The following is a 24,669-nucleotide window of genomic DNA, read 5'->3' as shown; positions in this document are numbered from 1 at the left end:
TGTGTGTGTATATATATATATATATATATATATATATATATATATATATATATATAAACTTCTAAAATACTTAAAACAAATAATATTTATTTATTTTTGTATGTATAGGTTCGTATACTTCCTCAAACGCGCCAATAATTCCTCTCTTTCTCGCGCGCAGAAAATATCGATATATGCAGAGAGAGAGAGAGATATCACCAGAGAGAGTTAATTGACTCGGCGCGCGGCATTAATCTCATTAAACGATCCATTCGCATATAATATGAGATCAAACTCTCGGCGAGACGTGCGCGTAAAGAGATCTCGATCCCTCGGGCGAGAGACATTAATACCCGTTACGACCCTCTCACGGCCGTGCGCGGCGCGGTTCGCCGATGCATACAGTCGCATATCGACGGAACGTAGCGACGCAACGAGGCGAGGAGCCCACGGATCCGATCGCGGGTCTCTATCCCTTCCACAGCAGGCTCGTCCGCTTTCGGAGCCATCCGTCCCTTCATTATTTACGTCTTGATTTATTATAATCGAAGCTGAGCTCCGTTTGATTCGTACCGAGGTGAAACTCCCGTTTCTCTTTTTCTCGCCCTTTCTTCCTCCTTCTCTCCCTCTTCCCCGGCTCTTCTCTCCCCCGCTCTTCCTCTGTGCTTCCTCGCCACCCTCTGGCCGCCGCTCGTTCCCCTCGCCAGAAGAAGAAGAAGAAAGACGGTCCCTCTCGCCTATCTCGCGTTTCTCTTTCGCGCATATCGCTCGGCACCAGCGGAGTCGCGCGCGAAAGAAAAGGAAGAGAGGAGTGGACCACGAACGAACGGTCGAATGCCACTTAGAAGCCGTATTTTACGTCAAACGTCGCCAGGTTAATCGATCCCAACGCACCCTTTCGCGCCACGTAATTTTATTTCTCGCTCGTCGCTCGCGCTCGACAAGCGGAAACGTCCGCGGAATTTCTTAGCTCGTATTAACCCCGACTCTCTCTCTCTCTCTCTCTCTCTCTCTCTCTGTCTTTCTCTATCTGTCTCCCTCAATGGCGTAGTCATGACGCGATACGTGCGACAACGCGCTCGACAGCAGCTGCGCCGTCACCGCGCCGACGACGCGGCAGCGTGCAATTTCGCGTACGACGTGTAAACCGCCGAGGAATTTCGCCGCTTGCAATTTCGCGGTTTCGCCCGTAATACACCCGGATGTATCGCCGACGGCTTCGATTCGAATCCACGAGCTCGCTCACTTCGGCTCCCGCCATCGGCGCCCGTCATCTCACTGTCATCACCCTCTTTCCCTTTTGCCCCCACATCAACGGAGAGCTTTCCATCACTCCGGAGAAATGTCCAACTACGCTACTGTGCGCGCGCCGCAAACTCGGCGTTATTATACCTATAGGATTTTTTATGACCGCCACACCTCCGAACATGTAGACAGAAGGATTCATCGCGACGACAGATAGCCAATATCAAGGTGTGGCATTCGGGACCGAAAGGATGCCCGCGTCGGCCGCGCGCGCGGCCTTTATCGCGATATCGGGATCAAATTGAACGCGCTACCGAATTAAATTGCAGGACGCGTCGGCGCGTAAATCTTCGACGCGGGCGTCTCTCGTTACGATCCAGCTACGTCGACGTGCAGGTGTGAGAAAAAACGAGCGTCAGGAACAACATACCGCCGTGCGGTGCGCGGGGGCTGCGGGGGTGAGGGGAGAGTAGAGGAGGTATCGGCCGCGCTCTGCGGGGACGACGATACGCATCCCTCAGCCACCGGCCTGGATCGTCTAGACACGATAATAAAGGGGGGATGGGAGTAGGGGGCGATAAGATGACTAACGCGCTGGTTAACGCGAATTTATTATTAGCCGCGCGGACTCGGACTTTATTATCTAAATTGAATTAGCGCGCGCGCTAACGCGCGAGCCGCTCGCAGCAGATTTTTATCGCGCCGGCGCGAGGAGAGGCGCGCGCTCGGATTCTCTCCGAGGGCGACATTTTCGTGTGAATCGGCGAACCGTGCGGCGAACTGTTCGCACCCTGGACAACACGCAACGCCTCCCTCCGGCTGCCGCGCGTCGAAGATTGAACAATTTGTCATCGTGCAAACGTAACTCCCCGCATGGAGACCGGTCGCCGTGGCCGCCGCGGCCCGTGAAATTGCGCCCGGCGTTTCGCCGATCGGCTTCTTTCCCGTCGACATTTACGAGCGAATTAACCGCGAGTAACGAACGACCGCGGGCTGAACAGACGGACGGATGGACGGGCGCGTTGTGTTGTTGTTGTTGTTGCCGCGTTTCCGGTTCCCGTCGCTGCTCCTCTCGGAGAGAATCGAAGATGGCTGCGATAATATGCGCGGCCTTACGTGGCACTCCCGCTCTAAGAATTTTAATCACGGCCGCGATCAACATTCTAACGACGTACGAATTAGAAGAAGATGTTCGCATCAGCATTGATTATCGTCGCTCCATTAATTGAGGAATTGAGGAGGTGGCGTGAGTATTTTTGGGAGGGGGCGTTTTGATTAAAATATTTATTATTATTAACTTCACTGCAAGCAAAAGTGGGGAGAAAGAGTTACGGCAGCGCAAGGATCAAGTGCAGGATCAATCATTGTGGGATCCTAGGTCATGCTGATCGTTGAGACGTGCTTAAGTTTTCTGATGCCATGCGCGAAACAGAAACAGGAGTTTTTCGTTGCACTCTACTGAAAAATTGCTGAGAGAGGCAAGGATAATCGAATAAAGGAATAATAGCTGCGATACGAGGAGTTTTTGAGGACTAGACAAGACATAGCGAAGGAGATATAGCTTACGAAAACGAACTATAGGCTGACCTATATCCTCAAAGGTAATTCTCTGTATAAAAATTCCTGCAATACTTTTTGCGGTATTACTTCGCGATCGATTTCCACGTACGCGGCACAGACTACTTGGGTTTATTTTCGCGTTGTGGCCGAGATTTCTGGATTGACAACCGCGAAGGAAGAAATCAACGTGGAAAGGGTTACAGAGTAAACCAGGGGCCCCTTTCGGAACATTTAAAGGGTTTATGGGCCACGGGTGGATGCGTTGGCCGCCCACAGAGGACTCTCGAGCGGTCTCCGTTAAGAGCGGCGCAGAGATGTGGGCAGAGAGGCGAAAAACGAAATAACGATAGCGAGGAGCGAGGGCGAGAGAGGGAGGGCGAGGGTGGAAGGCGGTGGGAAGTGGTAGGGAGAAGTCAAAGTCAGTTGTCGGAGATTATTAGGCGGCCGACATAAAACGTGCTTAGGTGCGATTTAATATTTCCAGCTACGAGCATAAAATCCGACTCTATCGAGTCTCGCTTCTTGGTGGGAAAGAGAGAAAGATAGAGAGGGGAAAGAGAGAGGAAGAAAGAGCGGGAGGACGCAAAGGGACCACGAAGTATTTCGTTTCTTACGTTTCTTTGTCGACGCCGACATCTGGCGTCGTGGAGAGAGCCTGCTGCCTTCCTCTCTTTCTCGTAAACACTCCCTCGTCGCAACGAGTCTTCATTATTCTTAAAGACTGTTTTCACAATTGCATTTCAATTTGGCGTTCGCGTAGGGGGTAACCTCTCGCGTAGAAATCTATCTATCCTGCGATCCCTAAATTTATACAATCTTTTTCAGAATAAGAATATCTCTCAAGCTTACTTTATCGTTACAAATTTGTCGAATTTACCGAGATTATTTTCAAGAGTACCCTCGTACAGCTCGTTCGGCCCGTAACGAGACATTCGAATCGTCCATACTTAGTGATCATCGCGCGGTCGTAATTGCAAAAATAAAAGGAGCGAAAAAGGGGAGGAAAATACCGAAGGGGAAGAAAGTTCGGAGACAGATAGTTACGGACGAATCGACGGAGGAGCGTCAATGACGGATCCTCTGGAAAGTTTTCTCGTCGAAGCTCTCTGGATCTGTTCAAAGAAAGGCGAGCGAGCGAAACCTCATTCGGATTAGAGCCGTCCAAGGACAACGGTAGACGGGTCTTTCTCTTGCCGCGAGACGATATCGCTGGGGTAAAGCTGATTGATTTTGCCCCTATAATGGGAATTCGCGAAGCGGATCCCCTACCGCGTTAGTTTCGAAGAGGCGAGCTCTCTCTCTCACTCTCAGATAGTGTCAATCGATTTTCGCCTTGCGTTTCCTCTCGTTTTCCGCCACTAAGCCGGCTTAGTTATTATTTTATTTATTTTCACTCCGTTTATCAACTTGTGATTTGTCCCGATATTAATTTAATTTACTGTAAAAAAGGTTTGGGCGATTCTGGTGTTCAGCGACACCATTTTCCAAGTCTCATTGTATCATATGATGCAATATTTTCTTCAAATTTGAAATTGCATTTTTTACTTATTGCTGCCACGCGCGAATTCAGGGATTCTCTAACTAGTGATGATAAGTAGGTATGTGAATGTTTACCATGGTTACTGACAGAAAAAAATCTAAAAAATGTTTGCATATTTGCTTAAATTCAAACTCTTTTATTTAAGTGGAATAAACATTATTTTCATGAAAAAGCTAAGGTTTTAACAAAATGTATATTTTTTTATTTAGAAGATATTTTATACTGGCTTTTAAGCTACCGAATTAACAAGGCGTCAAGCAAGATTAAATCAGAGCGAGAAGGGATTGTTTAGATTTTGCGCGCGATAGTCTATATTTTTTGCTGAGTCTTAAAGAATAATTATGCAAAATTTTATTCAGATTGGTCGAAGAATTTAGGAATTTATAAAGAACATTCAGACAGACATAGATATTCTGTTATATTTTTTTTTATATTTATATTTATAAAGATTAGTATAATTAAATATGTTATTGGTACTCATTATATGTCTTTTTTCTTAGATATTTTTTTCTCTCAGTGTCTTAAACCCGTTTTATACGGTGCCTCAATAATACATTGAGAGAAAAATATATGATATTTGGAACTATAATGGCATAGTAAAAAGATTATAGTTAGGAATATCTTTTTTATAGTAAATGTCACCATAATGTTTGTAATATTTACAATATAAGCATAGTATAACTGACTCATGTAAAACTTTTACCAAGAATTATAATTATTTGAAATAAAAAACATAGTAAGATAGCAAATATTAAATGGTAAGAGAAATTAACTATTTTATATAGTCAATACAATTGGAATATTTGGAAAATATGGGTATATAACTATATTCTCAAAGCGTGCCTTACTATACACATAGAGTAATAAAATGGTGACTATAAATGTATATTCATTCTGCTATATCTTCGGTTTTGGATGAACTATAAATATATGTTTGAGGTCAAAACGAACTATAAAATATAATGAGATTATAGTTATTCCAACTATTTTTTCTCTCAGTGTATCATGTGGAATCCACGTTTGAGTGAACGGAGTCGTTCTCCTCGTGTTTTCGTTCCTGCCGCATGTTCGGGCAATTTGTCGGGACGTGCAATGCATTTTCGCCGAAATCATGATTTATTCACGTGCACTGAGAGAAAAAAATAATTGGAATAATTATAATCTCACTATATTTTATAGTTTATTTTGGCCTCAAACATATATTTATAGTTCATCTAAACATGAAAAACATATATTTATAGTTCATCTAAACATGAAATATAGCAGAATGAACACAGATTTATAGTCTATTTTATTACTCTATGTAATGAATAGTAAAGCACACTTTGGGAATATAGTTGCATATACCTATATTTGCCAAATATTTCAATTGTATTGACTATATAAAATAGTTAATTTCTCTTACCATTCAATATTTGCTACCTTACTATACTTTTTATTTCAAATAATTATATCAGATAATTATAATTATAATTATAATATTATTATATTATATTATAACTATATATAACTTATATTAATATAATTATTTCATATAATTATAATTCTTGGTAAAAGTTTTATATGGATCAATCATACTATGCTTATATTGTAAATATTACAAATATTATGTTGATATTTACTATAAAAATGATATTCCTAACTATAATCTTTTTACTGTGCCATTATAGTTCCAAATATCATACATTTTTCTCTCAGTGTGCCTCTCACGTCTGTCGCGTCTCGGCGCGTTGGCGATTCGAGACGCGGCGCGCGATACTCCGTTCATCAACTTGTGATTTGCCCCGATAGTAATTTAATTTGCTGTAAAAAGGACGATTCCACTCCACGGCTCGCGCGGGTGGAGTTTTGCGGGCGCGAGAGGGAGAAGGCCGGGTCCCCGGGCCGCTCTTGTTCTGGATGTTACGGAGATTTTATAGGAGCGTAACGCACTGAGCGGCATTGTGCCTACGCTACACGCTCGACGTCGTAATAATTATAATTGCCTTCGCTATCTTTAATGTTCGGGAAGCGGGTAATGGTGGTAGCTATTACGGCCGCGCTCGTATAACCCGCGATCTTGATATCCCCACTTCGGCTTCGCTATTTCCACCCGGACGACCACCGCGGATGGATGCCGCTTCCTTCTGCTTATCGGCCGCCCCGATTCTCTGTCGTCGCTGCCATGTCCTATCTTGCTGTCGCAGCTATCTACGTTTCGTTGTAAGTCTACAGGTGTTTCTTGTTTCGAAAAAGTCTCGACGCTGACGATCGCCTGATTGCACCGTGCATTGAGAAAAAAATATGTGTCAGGTATATTTGTAGTTATAATCACATAGAAAAAAAATGATCACCAGAAATTATGGTAATCAAGAAAAAGCCATTCTTTTTGTTAAATTCTACTGTCATGTTAGTGATAATAATCTTATATGCATGTTGATGCCACCATTTTCGTGTTAGAGCAACCAAAAAATATGATTCGGGCTAGGATGTAACTATTATTCTGATCAGATTAACTATTTCTTTCTCTCATAGCGTGGAAACGGTGATGGTGTCGCGCGGAATCTAGTTCGCAAATAACAAACAAGTATTTTTCGTACGTGGTTCTGACAACATATCGTTTTTCTATGCTTCTACGCGGACAGAATATTACAGTTTTCTTCCATATATAAATTCTTTTCAATTTTACAACATTTCTAATCCAGCAATATAGATTATCAGTTAAGTCTATCATGTTAAGGAACATAGTAAATCTCGCTAGGAGCATAATGACTGCTTTAATAGCACATTCTAGTACTTAAAATACATAAGTAGCACTTATGAAAACAAAAGGATAATGAATTCAGCATGTCGATCTATTCTTCAATCACAAAATCCTGTAGTAATTTTTGCTATAAAATTCTCTCCTTGCATATTAACGCTAATTCTCTTTCATCACAGTACACGGCTCCAACGCGCCTTGCGTCCTGAAAGATCTCGATCGGTCTCTTAAAATCGCCGAAATTGCATCGTTCTACGTTTGCGCTTTAACGATCTCCTTTTTCTCTCCCGCTCCTCTCGCCCCTCCTTGTCTCTCTCGAACGAGCAAACGCGGCACGTCGGGAAGGAAAACCGGGCGATATAAAATTTTTATCTGGTTTCGCACGTTTGCCGTAATTCAAGCGGAACCCGCCGCGCGGGATTCGCACGGCCCAGAGTGAATTAGCGTGCTGGGGAATGATTTAATAATAATCCGACCACTTCAAAGGAACGCGAGGGACATAGATTAGTCTATAAATCAGTCCTTCCGCTCGTGATACCGGCTCTTTGTGTACACGCGTCGCTTCAATGTATGCCGCCATGTGTTCCTTTTTATAACGCTTTTATAACTTTCGGGCCAATGCAATAAAGGTCGGTTATTATTCACGATCGCGACTTACGGAGTCAAATTAAACCGATAATACGCTCGACGAAAATAGATAAGCATTAATGATATATTTACGTCGGTCGCGTCAACTGTCGCATTCACGTGAGTCATTTAATACCGCGAAGTTTTTTTCCTTTCTTAAGAAGTTATGATAGAAAGTTTTCCAATGTGCAGACTAAATTATTATTCCTCAGCATTGCACACTCGCAGTCGCTATGAACATCCTGATCGCAGTCGACTAGCTTTTCGTTCAGTCAATCATTATCGCTGCAATTGTCCCAACATTTGGCACCAATCGGAGCCGTCCGCCGAACCAATTCGCGAGCGGATATCGATTTGACAGATCCAATTGTCGTTCTGGGTGACGTTTCGGAGCAATAATCTGACGTTATCGGCAGCGTGACGAAAGTGCAGCACACTGAGAGAAAAATGTATGATATTTGGAACTATAATGGCATAGTAAAAATATTATAGTTAGGAATATAATTTTTATAGTAAATGTTACCATAATATTTGTAATATTTACAATATAAGTATAGTATAACTGACCCGTGTAAAATTTTTACCAAGAATTATAATTATTTGAAATAAAAAATATGGTAAGGTGGCAAATATTGAATGGTAAGAGAAATTAACTATTTTATATAGTCAATACAATTGGAATATTTGGCAAATATAGGTACATGTAACTATATTCCCAAAAGGTGCTTTACCATATATATAGAGTAATAAGATGGTGACTATAAATCTGTGTTCATTCTACTATATCTTCATGTTTAGATGAACTATAAATATATGTTTGAGGCCAAAACGAACTATAAAATATAGTGAGATTATAGTTATTCCAACTATTTTTTTCTCTCAGTGCAGCGCGCCTTTTGGCACGAAGATGTCATTTCTTCATGGTCGTGCCCATGGCCGCTTGGCCGGCGATATCTCGATCTCGAAGCTCGAAAGGAAAGTCGAAGCTCATTACGTAAGACTGCGCCCGCTTCCGTTTCGCCCAAGACGCATCCTTAAGAAGGTTTACGGCCGGAAGTTGACCGCACGCTCGCGGGGGCGGATGCGCGACGCGACGTATCGCCCGGCGCGTAAAGCTTTTCAGAATACACGAACCCACGGCCGAACAATTATGTAATTAAGATAATAAGTCGGCGAGGGCGAGTGTGGTAGGTCCAGGCTGCCCATTCTACTTTCTGCGAGCGATACACTCGGCCCTGTATAGAAATTCTACATTATCATTATCCGTTTCAGGGGAGCGTGAGACGTACTTACAAGTAACACACTGAGAGAAAAAAATAGTTGGAATAACTATAATCTCACTATATTTTATAGTTCGTTTTGGCCTCAAACATATATTTATAGTTCATCTAAACATGAAGATATAGTAGAATGAACACAGATTTATAGTCACCATCTTATTACTCTATATATATGGTAAAGCACCTTTTGAGAATATAGTTACATGTACCTATATTTGCCAAATATTCCAATTGTATTGACTATATAAAATAGTTAATTTCTCTTACCATTCAATATTTGCCACCTTACCATATTTTTTATTTCAAATAATTATAATTCGTGGTAAAAATTTTACACGGGTCAGTAATACTATACTTATATTGTAAATATTACAAATATTATGGCAACATTTACTGTAAAAATTATATTCCTAACTATAATCTTTTTACTATGCCATTATAGTTCCAAATATCATACATTTTTCTCTCAGTGCACTATTCAAGTGCGACACGCCGGTCTTCTTGAAACTTTGCATATATCGTACATCGAAAAACATTAGACATGTATTGTTTTATTTTGGCTAACAAGACATTTTAAGGTTAGAAAGCGCATTCGAAAGCACAATGATAACTAACGCTACTCCCGAACGTCATTCTTTTACAGCTTTTACGACATTACTCTATTGTAATTTCATTGTCTGAATGTTTCTGAAGTCGCTAATTATGATTTTGACATTAGTTTGTAATCGTAATTATGGGTCTAAAAAACTTCTTCGAAACTGACTTTGAATAAAGTCTGAAATGTCTGTGATTTCGGTCCGCCATTTTGAATCTCGCAAAACTAGTGTCAAAATCATAATTAGCGACTTCAGAAGCATTCAGACAATGAAATTATAATAGAGTAATGTCGTAAAAGTTGTAAAAGAATGACGCTCAGGAGTAGCATTAGTAATGGTGCTATAAAATGTTAAATTTTTGAACCTTAAATACCTTTAATTTGCGGTTTCTAACCTTAAAATGCCTTGTTAGCCAAAATAAAAAAATACGTGTCTAATGTTTTTCGATGTACTACATGTGTGCAAAATTTCAAGAAAATCGGCACTTGGGTAGTGTTAGAAGCATTTACTATATTGAATCTACTAGTTAGAAGCATCTACTATATTGTACACTGAGAGAAATTATCAAAATACCAATGAATTTTTATACTTGATCAGGATATTAAACTTAATCGAATACTTTCGGTCATGATGGCATTTTGTCAGAGAAATCGATCAAAAAATTATGAACCGATATTTCTGATCGGATACAAAACTTCATTGATCATTTTGATCAGATGTATCCATTTGTTAATTTCTTACCGAATAATTTCTGTCAGTGTATATACATTGCGAGATAAAGAGAAATCTTTTGTCCATGGCATCGCGAATTTCGCGTGATTAGTGATATAAAAATTTACTCAACATTGGATCTGTTCTTTCTCGAAAAACTACCTGGTGTGATCGCAGTTAGAGTGAACGGATATATATTGTTTCACTCTAATTTATTGCATCAGTATGCATCAAATCAGCAAGTTCTTCGAAAAAGGGCAGACCTATTTATACGCACGCGAGATTGTTTATCTGAAAAGAATTCTCCTGTCTCTTGTCAGATAGGGAGAGACGTTCTCTGTATAAGTACGTGTAACGAATTGGCTACATTCGAATCTGGGAGCAATCCTTTCTCTTTTTCATCGCAAACTTATTCACACGGAAAGAATGTTATAGTTTCTTCTCAATTTTACTATGTTCTTAGCCCAGGAATAGATTGTTAATAAGATATATCCTGCTGAGGAACATTGTAAATTTTATTGGAAACATTTCAGGTTTCGCTAGAAACGTAACAAGTGTTATTAATGGCACACTTCAGCTCTTAAGATATAAGTAGCGAATATAAATCGAAATAACAGTAAATTACTGCAGAATGTCGATCTATTCCTCGGTTACAAACTCCTATAGCAACTACCGATTAGACTCTACCCAATTGTCCCGTTCAGCTTTCCAATCAGTTATCTGTTTTGTATAACATAAGATTATCGAGTCCTCATTCTAATAAGTCGTCCAACGTAGCGTGAGTATCAGAGTCATTAATAATATAGATTGCCAACAACTAGAATCTTACTAATAATTAAGAATCGATAACGTCACTTTACACACAAACCAGATAACTGATTGGGATCAACCTGATCAGGTGCATGGGACAAATTTCTAGTTGGGGTATGTACACGCACGGCTGCGCTCGCGAGCCAGGTGGAGCACTCGCCACATTTTAAACGGGGCTATTGGCACCTCTTATCAGCCGGAAGAAAGAAAGCCAGCTATCTCGATCTCCCTGACACGGGTGGGAAGAGTCGTGCATCGATAGCCGTAGCTCGTAAAACTAGCAGTAGTGCGCCGCGCGTTGAGTGCACAGGAGAGAGCTTCTCTCTCATATACATACAACACATACACACACACACACACACACACAGCGCTCCTCCACGTCGCCCACCTCTATCGCGTCTCGAGGTCGTAAAGTTCATCGCGCGCGCCGGTCGAGAAGATAGAACGCGAACGAACGACGAAGAAGGTCGACAATCGACTCGAGTATCTTTACGCGCAATGAGCGCAATTGCAATAATCGATTCCGTGACTCGTTCGCGACATCCACCCTTCGGGAGGATCACGGCGAATTTCATTCAAGGCATCGCGGCGCGGACGCGAAATCGGCAGGACCTCGTTCTCGTTGGACTCGATCGGCCAACGCGGTCGCCGCGTAATCCGCGGTCAAGAAACGATGATTAAAATTTTCAAAGAACGCGTCCGACCCCTCCCATCTGTGTGCTCGCTCTCCCTGTGCACGTACTTCACTGCCCCTCGCTGTAATCACGGGCACCTTCGAGTCCGTTAGCGTTACTAAGCACGCGTACATCGATCATCGACAAAGTTGGCTCTCCTCATCGCTGCCCGGACGAAAGTCGTCCGATCAACCCGCGCGCGCTGGTCGTATCAGGAATTATTATTCACCGGGCCGTCAGTGGATGAGAGAAGGAGAGGGCGGGGCCGCGGCGCATGCATCATCGAGAGCAAATTCCGTTGCCCCGTCTTTATTTTACCACGGTAGTGAGGTACACACGTTGCGAGCGAGCGAAGAAGAGCAAGAAAGAGAAAGAGAGAGAGACAGAGAGAGAGAGAGAGAGAGAGAGACAGACAGAGAGAAAGAGACAGAGAGAGAAGGGAGCAGAGCGAGAAGAGAGCTCTCCGGTACGCTCTCTTCTCCCTGATCCTCTCACGTGGCCGCCGTCAGTCCGCTTAACTGTAGATCAATCAATATACCTCGCTTGAACCCTCAGCCTTCTATGCTACGTCCCCTCCCCTTGCCTTTTACTTCGTCCTCTCTCCCTCCGGCTGCCCCTAACGAGCTCATCGCTCGTGTAGCCAAAGAAAAAACACGAGAAAGTGGTACAAAATGGCCCTTGAGAAATGCTGTCCGTCCGTCCGTCCGTCCGTCCGTCCGTCCGTTCGTCCATCCGTCCGTCCGTCCATCCGATCGTTCGTTCGTTCGTTCGTTTCTTCGTTCCTTCCTTCATACGTTATGCTTCGTTCATGCGATACGCTTCATCTCATCGAGGGTGAACGAGATCGAGAGGGCGGACGCGCGACGCGAGAGAGGGCGAGGGCGAGGACTTGGTTGCGGGAATCCACGTCTGCACTGAGAAAAGAGAATGTCTGGGTATTTGTAACTGTAATCACATAGAGAAATCATTACTACAAATTATCGATCGAGGAAAGTATCTCTTTAAATTCAATTCTACCACGATATTAGTGGTAATAGCCTTATGTGCGTGTTGCTGTTGCCACTTCCGTGTTAGAACAGGCAACAAGTACGACTGGAGCCAGACATAACTGTAATCTTAGTTCTTCGACAACGACTTTTTCTCTCAGCTTGCGAATAAAAACGGGAGGAGCGACTTCATTCTTCCTGTCTCCTTTTCTTTCATTCATCGGTTAATGCCGATTAATGACGATCTTTACCGTACGCGGGGTGGCGGTCGCTACACCTGCCGCCGCTACAGAGAGAGAGAGAGAGAGAGAGAGAGAAAGAGAGAGAGAGAGAGAGCTAAGGAATCGCTCCGCGACACGCAGCTGTACGCAGATCGTATTCACTGAGTGTTCGCCTCGCACTCGCATGTGTACGCGCGTCTTCCGTTTTGTCACCGTGCGTATCGCGCACTCGACATTTTTTCCCGCTGACAGGCGTTGACGTTTACGTCTTCACGCGTAACGGCGTTACGGCTCGACGTAATCCTTCTACGTTTCCGCAGCGCGTCGAAGGGGTTCTCTGGCAACGCGATACTCATTGGGGGCGCTATTATAAAAAAAAAGTCATTAATATCCCTCGAGTTCCACGGAGAATAACGCGAGAGCCGGGCTCTCTCGCGCGCGCCTGACTTCTTTCTCCGTTATGATGCATCGTCGTTAACGAAGCCCGTTAACGACCGCGGTTACCAGATCGCCAGGTGGAGCGTAGGTAGTTAGTTGGTTAGTTAATTAACGCGGATAAGATGTCTGCGTGCGATCCTACGTCTCATTATCCGCGATACTCGATAGAAGGGAATTCGAGCGCGCTGCGCCGGGCAAAGTGAGCGCTCAAGTCCCCGATTGAGCTGAAATTCGAGCGAGCAATATGCACGCGCGCCACGCTCTCGGTTCCGCGCGGTCACTTTCGTTTCATTGTTGCACTCTCATGGTCCACTCGCGTGGACAAGCTAATTGCAAGCGGAAAACTAGATAAGATGGACGGCGCGAGCGCGCGCGAGGCAGCGAATTAATTATTACTCGCCCTTGGGGGAAGAGAGGCAGGCAGTGTTGCGAAACATCGCGATTAGTTGAATGGAATTTATCGTCGCGGCGAGCGTACGAGTCGAGCTCGCGAGTTGCAAAGAGAGTCGGCGGAGAGAACGCGGCGAAGCGTTTAAGGGATGCAGAAAGTGCCGGGGAATAAGAGGCGAAGGAGGCGCGGTAGGAGAAGAGAAAGCGAGGGTGGACGGGGCTCATATTATAAAAGCAATTAGGGGGTCTCAGATTAGATATAGCACATCGTACATAACAAATATGATAATACGGGCCACTAGCCCGAAGGGGGTTTGGCTTTCGTATGGCCGGCGAGGGTTTCGGGTTATGAGGCAGGTTAAACGGAATCATTAATAATCGGAGCTAACTAATCTGCCTGTCGCTATGAGCACACTTGTTTCACTCCTGTTTTTATTACCACGCCGCGAGGTAACGTTTTATTCTCCTGATCGGAACAGAGGAAAGCACGCAGGAAAATGCCGGGGCACACAATCGTGTGCACGAGAGTGCGTGTTTCGCGTATATGTGTGTATATGTGCGTATGTGTGCACTGTGGGAGAAAAGAAATATCTGGAAAACAGAAGTTTATCTATTCGGCGAGCAGTAACAACATATTCACTTACACTGACATAAAATATTTCTCAGATAAGGAAATATACATTTTCCCAAGAGCTCGTGGCTTTTCGCGAAGGCAACTGTTGATTCTATTTAAATGAAAGAATTCAGACATAAGTGAATACGCCCACCGAATAAATATTTCTTATCTTTTAGATATTTTCTAAAATGTCTCCCTCGATTGCGCCTAGAATTAATTATCGACGGTGGAACTAAGATCGCCGATTACGAGAAAAATGATCATGTCGTTGTCGGATATGCGCGTTCAATTGTTATTACGTTGCGTCGCGCTGAAAATCCATCGTCGCGAACATCGCGATGGATAACAATGGACGATTTGTTCTGCAGATCTTGCAAGAACGCGCAATGTACTCAATTTGCTTTTCGATTTCTGTGTTGCAGCTTTACGAGCTCTCTGACGAACCTCAGCGCAAGGAATTCCTCGACGACCTCTTTTCCTTCATGCAGGCTCGAGGTAAGTCGCATCAAATGGAATACAGTTACATCACACCGGTGAATCGATTGAGCACGAAAATAATGCGTTTAACGCACACACTCGCGTCCGCCGAGCGAGCGAGTGAGTTACCCCGCGAGCGGTGATGAAGTATCATAATGGAGTTTATATTACAAATATTGATCATTCCCGTGGCATGTTCAAGGACGACTCGTTCACTAATAAGGATCCTCTCGACGAGCCATTCCGCCTACGAGATTCTCGCGATACTTGCCAGCTTTACGGAGGCGACAATGTACCGCGAATATCTCGAGACTCGGCAGATGCGCGATCTACCCGCGTTCTCACATTCATCATTTGCGCTCAGCCTCTCGTGCATTCACGTCGCGCATTTTTGCTGATTGTGTCGCACGTTACTTTTATCTCACGTCTTCAGGAAGGAGAGATGTCAGAAATTTGCCTGACGATATCGGCCGGCCGACTTCTCTCCGCAGAAATATCCGACTAGAAATTTGCCCCATGGTTTTCATCAAGCTGATGTCAATCAATTATCTGACTTGTATAAGGTGATATTATCGGTTCCTAACTATCAGTAAAGTCTCAATTGGCCACACAGAATTATGCAAGAATAGCTCCAATCTCCAAAATTGTAATTTTTTAGTTTTCGTTTTACCAACGGGTTATATATCTTTTTACATATAAAGATCCTAGCTTTATGGAGGCGTTTAAAATTGATTAAAAAACAGTCTTTATTTTCTACTATAGTTATGTCTTTTTTACGTATTTTTTAAAGGTTAAGCTTGTCAATGAATATCTATAAAGAGAAGAAAATTGACCATATCTGACTTCTCGAACGATTGCGAAAGATCTTAGTGCTATCTGCACTTTTTAAATAAGTTTATCAAATTCTCATTTTCATTTCTTCCGAAACGTACCCCTATATGGGTTAGATCATTCTTGCATCGCTACGGATTGTTAACAATTCTTAGCATTAATAATGTCCTGATTTATTCGCTGCCTCACGTAACTTACCAAGACCCGCCAAAAGATCACGTAGTTTTGCCAGGAATTCCAGAAATAGGGATCCAGGGATAGGGACCCCGCCCGATAGAATTTCGCACGGCAGGGTCGTGGGATAAATTTCCAGTTGGGTTTCAGTCGCGCCAGGTACTTGGCGCGCAAATCGCTTTAGAATCGCCGTTTGAACTCGTCGACCGTTGAAGAAGATACACACGTGCGACTGCCGCGCGGCATAACCCGCATCTCGTTTCCTGCACACGTGGATTTTCGTTGGACGAGCCGTCCGACCGACCACGTCGTAAACGTCCACGTGGTTAAAAGGTTCGATAACACGTCGCATCTGCTCGGAGAGCCGAAAGTACTGAAATTAGAATCGAGCTGAGCGGAACAACGTCCGTGAAATCGCGCGTTTCCGCGAGTCCGACGGGTACACCATCGTACGTTTTCACCCTCCTCCTCCCCCCTGCCCCAAATAACGCACGAGGGGAATTCATCGTGTGACGTCACACAATTCGAGCTCCCGCTCTGCGTTCGCGCTATTCCGCCCGCGTCTATGCGAAGCTTTTCTCTCGCAGTTTCTCGTGGATGAGAGGAGAGAGATTGATCCGTGGCGAATTGCCGCGCGAGAGTCGAACGGCGAACCGGAAACGTCGGGCTCTAATTATAAACATGGCGACTCGTCCATCAATCAAGCCCCGCCAGTGATGCGTCAGTGTGCTTCTGTTCCTTTCGTTCTTTTTCCCTCCCTCCCCCCCTCTCTCTCTCTCTCTCTCTCGCTCTCTCCTTGTCGCTTGCCGCCGCCGAACTCGTGGCGCAACTTTGAGTCTGAGACGGCTATTATTACGCTTACCTCCCTAGCAATAATTAGAGTAGATTGGATCAACGTCTCTGACCGTCTTCTCTCGTTCCAATCATCTCCTCGCGTCGTCTTCTCACGTGCGCTCTAGTCTTTTGCGCGGACAGTAATTCAGACTTTATAGATAAGATGTGTGCCCCGCGATCTTCAACGCGCGACGTGATAACACGCGCTATGTGAAGTGATATCGATCTAGGTCTTACGTAACACGTCGCCTCGGCATGCCGTTATCAGTCTTGACGAATTCGCGGATTTTCCGGAATTTCTGAATCCTCGAATTGTACGGACAGATCAGGCGGTAGACGACAGAGTGGCTTGGGCGTGAAGGTAAATCGAGGAACGGTTATAACGCGAGTGATGAGATATCACGACGACGCGACGTGTACGCGAACGACGTCGTTTGTTTCACGGGTTATATTATACCTGGTGAATGGTAATAAACGAGTCGAGGACCATAAATCCTCGCGGAGATCAACGCCGATTGATCTTCCGATTCGCTCGGTAACGCGGCTCGATTAAAATCGCGGCGCGAGGGCCAAAGGGGGTAAAAAGAACGAGGGAGAAAGATGCAGAAAGGGAGAGAGGAGGAGGAGGAGGAGGAGGAGGAGGAGGAAGCACCGGCCGAGCGGAGCGCGCGTATCTCGATGTCTCGCGCGGGTAAAAGCTCGGACGCGAACGTGGGTCCGGGGAATCCGGTCAGGTCCGGGGCCTCCGGGCCCGCCGAGCCCTCCCGCGGGCTGCGTTATTGTGCCGACGCGCGCTGCCCCACGCACGCAATAATTCAACACTAACGTAACGCATAACACCTCGCTACGTCCGTGGATATAAAAGACCATTCATCATATTCGGGTATATTAGTCCAGCCACCACCAATTTGTGTTTGCTATCATCGCTTTCTCCTCCGAGCTAGGCGGAGAGCACAGCCTTTCCTATAGCGCGTGTAAATGCGCGGACAAATTGTCGCGGATATCGCTCCCTTTTATCGCACCCTTCGGCCCGCGTATTCGCTTCCAGTGAGTCCCGAGTGAGACTTACGGGATACTGGCTTTTGACGCAACGCACACTGAGAGAAAAATCTATGATATTTGGAACTATAATGGCATAGTAAAAATATTATAGTTAGGAATATAATTTTTATAGTAAATGTTACCATAATATTTGTAATATTTACAATATAAGTATAGTATAACTGACCCGTGTAAAATTATTCGGTAAGAAATTAACAAATGGATACATCTGATCAAAATGATCAATGAAGTTTTGTATCCGATCAGAAATATCGGTTCATAATTTTTTGATCGATTTCTCTGACGAAATGCCATCATGACCGAAAGTATTCGATTAAGTTTAATATCCTGATCAAATATAAAAATTCATTGGTATTTTGATAATTTCTCTCAGTGTACAATATAGTAGATGCTTCTAACTAGTAGATTCAATATAGTAAATGCTTCTAACACTACCCAAGTGCCGATTTTCTTGAAACTTTGCACACATGTAGTACATCGAAAAACATTAGACACGTATTTTTTTATTTTGGCTAACAAGGCATTTTAAGGTTAGAAAACGCAAATTAAAGGTATTTAAGGTTCGAAAATTTAATATTTTATAGCACCATTACTAATGCTACTCCTGAGCGTCATTCTTTTACAACTTTTACGACATTACTCTATTATAATTTCATTGTCTGAATGCTTCTGAAGTCGCTAATTATGATTTTGACACTAGTTTTGCGAGATTCAAAATGGCGGACCGAAATCACAGACATTTCAGACTTTATTCAAAGTCAGTTTCGAAGAAGTTTTTTAGACCCATAATTACGATTACAAACTAATGTCAAAATCATAATTAGCGACTTCAGAAACATTCAGACAATGAAATTACAATAGAGTAATGTCGTAAAAGCTGTAAAAGAATGACGCTCGGGAGTAGCGTTAGTTATCATTGTGCTTTCGAATGCGCTTTCTAACCTTAAAATGTCTTGTTAGCCAAAATAAAACAATACATGTCTAATGTTTTTCGATGTACGATATATGCAAAGTTTCAAGAAGACCGGCGTGTCGCACTTGAATAGTGCACTGAGAGAAAAATGTATGATATTTGGAACTATAATGGCATAGTAAAAAGATTATAGTTAGGAATATAATTTTTACAGTAAATGTTGCCATAATATTTGTAATATTTACAATATAAGTATAGTATTACTGACCCGTGTAAAATTTTTACCACGAATTATAATTATTTGAAATAAAAAATATGGTAAGGTGGCAAATATTGAATGGTAAGAGAAATTAACTATTTTATATAGTCAATACAATTGGAATATTTGGCAAATATAGGTACATGTAACTATATTCCCAAAAGGTGCTTTACCATATATATAGAGTAATAAGATGGTGACTATAAATCTGTGTTCATTCTACTATATCTTCATGTTTAGATGAACTATAAATATATGTTTGAGGCCAAAACGAACTATAAAATATAGTGAGATTATAGTTATTCCAACTATTTTTTTCTCTCAGTGCAAGTAAATGGATCCCTCTACGCTCCTCATGCTACACACAGAGGAATGCATACTGCACTCAAGTAAATGTTACTCGTTTCAGATATCTTATGAGTTTATATAGCCCTAAATCTCTGTCGCGGGTCTTCACCGTGAGGGTCAAATTTATTCAGCATACATTTTGAATCCCCTAGTAAAGCTTTGTGATATTCGCGTGTAAATGTACATGATAATGAGCTTTTTTCGCGATGAGTATATCTTATAAGTTCATATATCCGCTCTTCACAAGGATTAAATTCGCTCTCAAAGTACACTCTGTACCTCAGTGAGTTTAGTATTTCAACCAAGAACATTAAAATCAAAAGAAAAATTCGTCACTATATAGAATTGAATCGACTTTTCATTGGACAGAGTTAAAGAATGTAAAAGAGAATAAATCCTTCGTTTGAGTACATGATAATGAGCTTTCCTCAAATTTGCGATGAACATATCTTAAGACTATTATCAAGAAAGTGTTCTTTGTTGAAAATAGTCACTGCTCGAGAGAAGGAAAGTAAACTGAGTAATTGCTTTTCTTAGCGGTGGAATGATATTTTTCTGTGTGTACAGAGTGTCATACTCAATCGCGGAGAGGAAGTCCGTAAATAAGTCGATACATCGCGCCGCTTTTCAGGCAAATAAATGCGGTCTTCCTTGTCCCGCCGGCTTTTTTCCGCGAGTGCGAAGTATATCGTCAAATAATGATTGTGACAACACAATAACGGAGAGACATTCGTAGTATTTTTCCGGCAATGACCACGCTATTGGTCCAAATGGCTGCAACTATAATCGCAGAATATTTCAGATCGCGTTTTCACACCATATCGCAGTAATTACACCCTCGCGATCCTAATTACAAGCTCGCCGTGAAACAAGCGCCAAATATCGTATCAAGAGGTATGATTGTGAATTAAACGTATAGAATTAAACGTATTAGAGTCAATGGTGGGCACGCGCGCGCGTGCAGAGTTTTATCTACGTTGTAGCGTTGTATTTGCTCTGTACGAGCGTCACATGGGAACCTCCTCTCTTTTGAGGAACTTATCTTTTAATGCTCTTTAAATTCGGCGCGGTAATAGATATTACCAAGGCCGTTCCGCAACAAAGTGTCCGCCCGTTTCGAACCTGCCGCGACGCGGTATTCGTATATCAAAAGCGCCGACGAGGCACGCGGAACGCACAAATTCGCGCAAGCGGAACATAACTTTGCTCGAGATTGCGCCGTCGAGGTACGACGAGAACCGGTTCGCGAGAGTCAACGCGTAACACTCCGACGATTCAGACACTTTTGACATGGCGCATCTCAACGGGATCATCCCGCGAGATCGTTCGACAGCACCACGATCGGTGCAAAATCGAGTGTGAGGAGAAAAGAAGTCTAAGAATGACTCCGATCATCGATATCAAATCGAAATTTTCACTCCGGATGAGACACACGCGAGTTCGACCGAACAACTCTAGAACTTTCTGCACGGAAGAAACAATTCTGTTGGTGCAACCGAATTTTCGATTGTTCAGATGAAAACTCGGCTATAGGAACAGAAAAATTCTTTTATAGTCCTTAAATTCCTTTAGAGGTTTCTGTATAGTCAATTGTTTTCAGTTGCTTCAACCGAGTTCTAATATCGCTGAATGTTCAGACGAATATTTTCGGTTGCGACAACAGAAATATTAGTTTTTAAAACAGAAATATCGCCTAATTTTCAGTTGGTTCCTATTCACTTGCACCAACTGAGATTTTTTTTGCGTGTAAAGTACAATCAATGTATTCTGTAATTGAAATGCTTCACTCAAAGCTGATGGTTCGGTTACAAGCAGGACTTTTGTTCCGGCGAAACGCGTCGGACCAAAATCCGTAGTAACAAAATCGAAAAAGTTAAATAAATAAATAGTTTGAACGAATAAGGTTTTTTTAAGGTTAAAGACACACACACACACATACACACACACACACATGTGGATACGAGGCTTGGGAATTGCTTTGAAGTTGACGTAAGCCCGCGATGCATGAAAATAATATTGTTTCAAAGAATCCCGTGTGTTTCTCCTTTATTTGCCTCTCGCGAGGGAGTCTCATCTTCCGGCAGTTCTTTTCCCAGAAAAAAGCCCTTTATAAGTGCAACACTGCTATCAAACAAATTTATGTATTACAGATTTTGGAGCGAAAGCTTACTAGTTAAAATCAGTAAAACATAAGCACGGAAAAAAAATTCTATTGGTATAATCGAATTTTCGGTCGCTCAAGGATCAGATGAAAACTGGGCTGTAGGAACAGAAAAATTCTTTTATGAGGCTTCTGTATAGTCAATTGTTCTGAGTTGCCTCAACCGAGTTCTAATATCGTTGAATGTTCAGACGAATGTTTTCGGTTGCGACAACAGAAATATTAGTTTTCATAACAGAAATATCGCTTCTGATCACCTAATTTTCAGTTAGTTCCTATTTGGTTGCACCAACTGAAATTTTTTTTTGCGTGAAGTAGAACAGTAGTGCATTGGCGGTGTTTCTGCTGGAAATCAGTGAGCATTCATCGATTATCGATAAAATGCTCTTTCTGCTGAGTTCGATCAGGAATTCATTGTTACTGATTCACCTGAAGGGAGAAGTAATATTTTCGCGCCGAGTAATATATTCTCACATTATCCGGTAACTGCATGTACTTGCAACCAGCTACAGTGGAACATTTGTTTACTCTCGAGCATTGCATTGACCATATGTATTCATGGTTATATGAAAATACACACATTGTTAATACATAATATAGAAATTTTGTAAAAATTCTTCGAGAGAAGAATATTACCAAAACGGATAATGCTATATCGACGATACGCGCGACATTTTTTTTACTCGCTTCCCACTTCGGTTTTTCACTCTCTTAATTTAGCACGCGCGAAATTTGCGTTCCGCTCGCTCGCTCGCGCGAAAATTCGACCGTACTTCGCGGCTCTATCGATTCGCGCGCGCGCGCGGGGAACGTTCTTTATTTATCGCGCATATTGCTAGCACGAGAGCGACCGTTATAAATCCCAACCCATTTAATATGCAAATCCCGGCACCTCCGACAGCCCGAGGACTCCGTTCTTGCTTTCTTTTCTTCTTTTCCCTCCTTTTTTATCCTCTTTTTTTTCCATCACGAACGAGTTTCAATCGCCAGTGTAATTCGCACCGCGACGGACGACCGCGCGAGTAGTGCCATTCTTCGTCGAATACGTTATTATCTTTAGCTTCCCTCTCCCTCTCTCTCTCTCTCTCTCTCTCTCTCTCTCTCTCTCTCTCGCTCGCTCGCTCGCTCTTTCATCTGCTTCGCGCGGTCACGTATCGTATATTTGCACTCCCACAAGGTGGTAGTGCACAACGACACACAGGAGTGCGAGGGAACTTCATGAATCGTTGCATTAAATACTCGCGGGAATTAAGCCGAGGATCTCGTGTACGTATATTTTGACGCGCGAAAGAAAGAGAAAAAGAGAGACTATGAAACTGATTTACTCACGACTGCGGCGCGACGCTCCTTTGGCGGCGCGATCTTTTGACAGAAAAGTTGGGGAAATGCAATTAGCGATATATACACGACGAAAATAGACGCGCGTTAAATATACGCGGAAAATGCGCGCTTGATTCGGCGTTCTGTTGGAGGAGCGAATTAATCGCGGCCTCGCGACCAGCACGTCGTTCGAGTGCGGCGAGCTGAAAAGTGCATCGCACGAGCTTGGCGGAGTTGCGTCGCGTTACGGCCGACTCGAGAAAAATGCCTTTTTACTCGCGGCGCGGGTAACGCATTAGCGCGGAGAGAACACGTGTTCGGCACGAACACTTTTCGCCACACACTTGTGAACACGCACCGCGTACGTGACGTCTGCATACACAAGATATTACATAGAGGTTTTCTCATAGGTGCGCTCTCCTCGTCCTTCCATCTTTCTCCTCCCAGCCTCCCTCTTCCCTCGCTCTCTCCTTTTCTCTCTGGAACATGTTACACATCTCTTCCAATTCCTCAGAATACGTTTTATCGCGTGCCCATCTGCACACTTGGGTCTCGTACGGTCTCTAACAGACATGAAAATCTGCTCTCTCCTCCTCCGGCTTTTCGTTACGTCGACAAGACGCGTGACCGGCGGGGGAACCTTCAGATTTGGAGGATCGGCCTCAACGTTCGCTCGCTGGATCGCTTCGGTTTCGTGCGCGCCTTTGCGGGCGCGCACGAAAATTGAGGGAACGATGGGAAACCAGAAAGATCGGAGGGCACAAAGCATAGGCACCATCGCGAAATTGAGCAGCTAGCTGGCCGATGCCTGGGCAAAATCCGGCAGCGGCTTAATAGTTATCGTGCCGCGCAGCCGTTACTTTTAGTACCTTTTAGTACCTCCGTTATTTCGCGTGTGCGCGCGCGCCTCCGTCCGCCACACAGATTCGCGTGCGTACGTAGATACGTAAGTAGGTACGTCGACGACGTACGTGTCGCATGCGGATAAGTCTGGCGCGGACGCGCGCGCCAGAAAATATTTCCATTGTGCAACTAAAGGAGACGACGCGCGCGATTCGCCGGTGGGCCGATACGAGAAGCGAGCAGCGCGCGATTCCTCCTCGCACACTCTCCACCTCCGCCCTCCCTTCATTCTCTTATTATTCGGTATTTTGTGCCGGGAGCACGTTCGTACGCCGTTACTCGGTAACTGCACGCCGTCACGGCATATTGCAACTAGTTTGAATGTGACTTCGCCTCGCAACAGCGAAAGCAACGTTCCCTCGCGAAAATAGTTTCTCCTCTCTTTCGCACGCGCACGCGGCTGCCCTCTTCTTACCCTCCCGCGATTCATTCCTCCTGCTTCACCTTCCTTCCCCCTTCCCTCTTCTTCCTCTTTCTCTTCCTCCTCCTCTTCCTCGTTCTCCTTCTCTTCCTCCTCCTCCTCCACCATCGCTACCACCACCTTCACCTCCCCCCTGCCAGCGATACCATGCGCTAGGCACCGCTGGCCTTGGCTATTTCGAATGCAAATTAGAGATCCGCTGACGCTATTGGAAATTTGTAAATCAGTTTACGCTCGAATCGGCTTCATCGCGCGCCCGCGACGCGATATCGTATTGAGAAGAGGCCGTTTCTCTGTGTGATGGCCTTTCACTCTCGAATATCGCATACAAGAAGCCCGTATTGCTTATCGGGGGCGAGGTGAGGCGAGCCGCCGTCGCTATTGTGTATTGCCCGCCGCGGTAATTCGTTAAATAACGCGACGTCGCGCGGTAAGCGGCAACTCGTCGGTTCACCGCTCGTTCCTATGGATTTCAAAGAACCTCTCTCGGCGCGTCACTCGTCTCTCACGGGCCTTTATTATGTAATAAACATTAAAATTCATATGCGTTATA

At 43.8% G+C, this 24,669-nt stretch overlaps 1 protein-coding gene across 1 annotated transcript in view; it reads left to right on the top strand.

The window, feature by feature from the left end:
• The window catches only part of LOC116840813 (AT-rich interactive domain-containing protein 3C-like), a 170,159-nt gene that overhangs the window by 112,461 nt on the left and 33,029 nt on the right, over positions 1–24,669 (top strand). Inside the window, exon 5 of the mRNA XM_032808036.1 lies at positions 14,836–14,908. Within this exon, the coding sequence (XP_032663927.1) occupies positions 14,836–14,908 (73 nt within the window). The remainder of the gene's footprint in view (positions 1–14,835; positions 14,909–24,669) is intronic.

This window comes from Odontomachus brunneus, unplaced genomic scaffold (genome assembly GCF_010583005.1).
Source record: "Odontomachus brunneus isolate Ranch 3 - 2012 unplaced genomic scaffold, Obru_v1 Obru_scaffold_012, whole genome shotgun sequence".
Taxonomy (NCBI): Eukaryota; Metazoa; Arthropoda; class Insecta; order Hymenoptera; family Formicidae; genus Odontomachus; species Odontomachus brunneus.
This window is presented reverse-complemented; position numbering and strand designations above follow the sequence as displayed.